General features: G+C 66.7%; 1 protein-coding gene across 1 annotated transcript in view; it reads left to right on the top strand.

The window, feature by feature from the left end:
- The window catches only part of MNEG_3381 (hypothetical protein), a gene marked incomplete at both ends in the record, with an annotated part of 7,310 nt that extends 4,065 nt beyond the window's left edge, over positions 1-3,245 (top strand). The window contains 6 exons of the mRNA XM_014048141.1: positions 103-207; positions 631-753; positions 1,170-1,304; positions 1,603-1,739; positions 1,984-2,125; positions 2,424-3,245. Coding sequence (XP_013903595.1) covers positions 103-207; positions 631-753; positions 1,170-1,304; positions 1,603-1,739; positions 1,984-2,125; positions 2,424-3,245 — 1,464 coding nt within the window. The remainder of the gene's footprint in view (positions 1-102; positions 208-630; positions 754-1,169; positions 1,305-1,602; positions 1,740-1,983; positions 2,126-2,423) is intronic.
- Between the last annotated feature and the right edge of the window lie 794 nt (positions 3,246-4,039).

Genomic DNA, 4,039 nt, shown 5'->3' with positions numbered 1-4,039 from the left:
CCGCCGTACCTGCGCCCGCCCGAGCCCGCCGCGGCGGCGCCCATGTCGGACGGGCCGCAGCCGGCGGCGGGCGGTGTCACAGGACCCCATGCGGCGGCGCAGGCGGCGGAGGCGGCCGCGGCGCGGGGGGCGCCTGAGTACTTGGTGGCGTGGGAGCTGGAGGTGTGGAAGAAGGCGGAGGAGGCAAAGTGGCGGGCGGAGCTCAAGGTGTGGGGGTCCACAGGGCGTGTGCATGTGCTTTCCTGGTGTGTGTGTATGTGTGTTTGTGTGTTCATTGTGATTGTGTGTGTGTGTGTGTGCGTGTGTGTGTATGTGTGTGTGTGTGTGTGTGTGTGTGTGTGTGTGTGTGTGCGCGCTAGTGTGTTTGCCAGAGCAAGAGTTTTCAAGGGGCCAGGGATGCAGAGAAGCTTCTGTTGCAAAGGAGTGTTGCTGCAAGACGACAGGAAGCAGCTGCCGCCACGCAGACATGTGTGAGGACGGCGCACAGGCCCTTGCGACGCATGGAGGTTCTCCGCAAGGTTGTCTTGGGGAAGGTTTCTGTGCCTCTACCTCTTGACAATGCAACGTGGGCCGTTCGCCGCTGGGCCCGACACTCACTCTGAAAATTGCCCGCCGCGCGGCGGCCCCCAGGAGCGCGAGCAGCAGCGTATGGCGGCGCTGGAGGCGGAGTGGCGGCGGCGGGAGCGGGCGCGGGAGGGGGAGATGGGCAGCCTGAGGGCGGAGTACGCGGGCCTGGAGGCCAGGGCGAAGCAGGTGGGGTTGGGGGCTGCAACAGCCAGGGCACAGGGGTTTAAGAGGAGGTTGCCCTCGTTGACCGCGTGCCGGGGCTTGTCAATTTGAGCAGCGCGGCGGGCCGGCGCGCTGGTCGCCGAGGCAGGCGCCGAGGACAGGTGCTTGCGGGCGTGCACCTGTCCTGCCACGACAATGAGGCTGTGATCGCTCCCTCCTTGCAGCCTCGTCTGCTATGCACCGCGTCAGGCTTTGTCGGATACATTGCGAGGCATGCAGTGCAGGGCGCGAACCACAGGAACAGCACCAAGCCGCCCACTGCCATTTCCCTGCCCTCCCCCCCTAAAAAAGCCCAAGGGCCGACTTTCAGTGCACGACCATGTTCAGACAAGCCACTTTCAGCCTTCCAGTAACACTTGTTTTGATCCGCGCTGCCCCAGGTGCTGGCCGCGGCAGAGGGCCGCGAGGCGCGCCTGGTGGCGGCAGACGAGCAGCTGGCCCGGCGGCGCGCAGACCTCGAGCGCGAGCACGCGTCGCGCATGGCGGAGGCGGAGGCGGCGGTGCGGCGCCTGCAGGTGCGGGTGCGACGCTCGCGCGTGCGCACGCAATTACACCTGTCAGGGGACGATTTTTGTGCGGTCTGCAGCTGCCGAGCGGTACCCCACCGTCCTTCTCATACGTCAGTTGCACCGCCTATTTCGACAGCTTCACACACCTGAGTCTCCGTTGCCTGCTATGCTCTTTGTTGTGTTGTGGGCCTTTGGCGAGGCGCTGCGGCGCAATCTGATCCTGTCTCCTAAGCGACCCAGCACAATACGTGGCAACAGCCGGCAACCGCCGCTCCGACCGCCGGCGGCCGCGGAAACCTCCCAGGTCGAGTGCGAGCACCAGCTGTCCATTGAGCGCGACCGCTGCGCGGAGGCGGGCCGCCAGAGGGCCGCGGCGGAGGAGCGGGTGGTCGCGGCGGAGGCGCGGGCGGCGGCGTTGGAGGCGGCTTTCGCAGACTTCAGGTGAAGCCTGGCGGGGGCCCCTGCGGGCTCCGCTATCAATGCTTATTCGTTTGCGCATGGAACAGTGAGAATGGAATCAACATGCCCTGATTTGACATGCCCACGAGCCCACGGGAAGCCTGCAAGGGGCATCTGAGTGGCCGCGCCTGGTCAGGTAGGTGACATGTTGTTCCGCGGGCGGCGGACCAACCCCATTCCCCACTTACCCGCGCGCCCCCGCCTCTCTCCATCGTGTCCCTTCCAGGCAGCAGCAGCGCGTGACGCCGGAGGGGGTGCTGCAGCAGCAGCTGGCCGAGGCGCGGCGCGAGGCCGAGAAGCAGGGGGAGAGGGCCGCCAAGGCACTGGCGGCGAAGAAGCGGTACAAGGAGCAGGCGCGCGGGGCGCGTGTAGGGAGGGAGGTGGTGTGTGTGTGTGTGTGTGTGTGTGTATGTGTGTGTGGCATTGTGAATGTGCGTGTTCACCGACGCGACCATGTGTGTACTGTTGAGGAGGTTTCTAAAATTGTGCATCCGAACGCAAGTCTGGGGTCACATTTGTGGTCAGGAGGGGAGGTGCGCTGGCACGGCAAAAGTGCTTGGAAACCCGCCGCGTCGCAGGCGGCCTGCCTCCTGCCTCCCCCTCTCCCAACCATTTTCATGACCCTGCTTTTTGCTCAAGCTCGCTGTTGCATCGGTACGTTTGCAGGTGGTGCAGCTGGCCCGGGAGCTCGCCGCGCAGCACAAGGAGCGCCAGGCGCAGCAGCTGCAGCTCGAGGCCGCCGCCCGCGCCGCCGCCGAGTCCCGTCGCCGCGACGAGGAGGGCGCCGCCGCCGCGGGCCGCGAGGCAGCCGCGCTGCGCGCCGCGGCGGGGGAGCAGGCCGCGCTCGCGGCGGCGCGGCGCGCTGAGCTGGCGGGGCTTCACGAGCAGCTGCGGCGGCTCAAGGACGACGTGCTTGCCGCCGGTGACGATTGGGAGGAGGCGGCGCAGCATCGCGCCGCCCGGGCGGACGCAGCAAGGGATGAGGAGGACGATCGAAGTCATAGTCCCCGGAGATCGGCGCCGACAGGTGAGGGCGAGAGAGTTGACGGTGAACTTCCCGGTGACGCGGGCGACGATCTGTGGCAGGTGGTGGACCTGCTGAGCTCGCCGCGGCGGCGGCGGCGGCTGCCGACGGGGCCGAGGGCGGCGAGCCCAGCGGGCGCACAGGAGGGCGGCGGCAGCTGCGGGCCGGACGCAGCCTTGGGATCGGGCGCGGACCAGGCTGCAGGGCCCCAAACGGGCCGGCGCCCGGCTGGAGATGGCGGCGGCGGCGGCGGCAGCACGAGCAAGGGCGGCGGGGCCAGCGGTGCGAGCAAGGCCGGCGGCGGCGGCCCCGGGGACGGCGGCCCCGGCGGCGGCGGAATGGGCGAGGTGGTGCGCCTGCTCAAGGAACGTGCCGAGCTGCTGAGCACTGGGCTGTACTCCCGGGAGGATGACGTCATCAGGGAGCTGGACGGGCGCATAGCGCAGCTGGCCGCAGCCGGGTAGCTCGCCGGCCGGCGGCGCCTTGCAGCCGACTGACTGGTTTTCGGGGCAAGAGCTCAGCTGCATCTGCCTGCACGAGAGGAAGGGCACATTCCATGCGCCACAGCGCACCGGCTTGGAATTGCTGCGGCAAAGGGTGTGCTGGTGTGCAAGCAGGGGCCCGCTTGGCCTGCGCAGATGGGTTCATGTGCGCCCTGGCCTCTTTGGGGTGCTATGACGCCGTTTGCCTGCCACCTCTGGCGAGGAGATCCGCAGGCGCACCCAGGGAACCGTGGAGGTAGGAACCTTTTGGGTATTGTGAGGCGGCATTTCAATCAAACTTGTTAATTACTGACTATGAACGACGCCCCAAATAGCACTTGCGACATGATCTATGTGGTAATGGAATTCCTCCTCGAAATTCCATTTCACCATGCCCACCCCAGAGCCCAAGCTGCCGTGCATCTCTGCACCCACGGTGGCAGAACTGAGTAAAATGTTCTCTTTTCTGGGGAAGAGTGTGTGCGCATGGTAATTGGCAATCGTGGGCACCACAGCTGAGGCAGTTGCTGGCCAGAATGCGGCGGGTGTACTGACAGGAGTGCGTGCGGGGCCACGGAGTTGTGCATTTGCATGCATGCACACACACACGTGCGCACGCACATACGCACACACGCGCCCGCACACGCACGCGCACGCGCACGCGCACACCCCCTCTCGCACGCACGCACACTCAAAAACACACGTGTGTGCGTGCATGCATGTGCACTCATACCTCACACAGTACACACTAGTGTGCACACCCCCCCCCCACCCCC

This window comes from Monoraphidium neglectum (genome assembly GCF_000611645.1).
Source record: "Monoraphidium neglectum strain SAG 48.87 unplaced genomic scaffold scaffold00424, whole genome shotgun sequence".
In the NCBI taxonomy this organism is placed as follows: domain Eukaryota; kingdom Viridiplantae; phylum Chlorophyta; class Chlorophyceae; order Sphaeropleales; family Selenastraceae; genus Monoraphidium; species Monoraphidium neglectum.
This window is presented reverse-complemented; position numbering and strand designations above follow the sequence as displayed.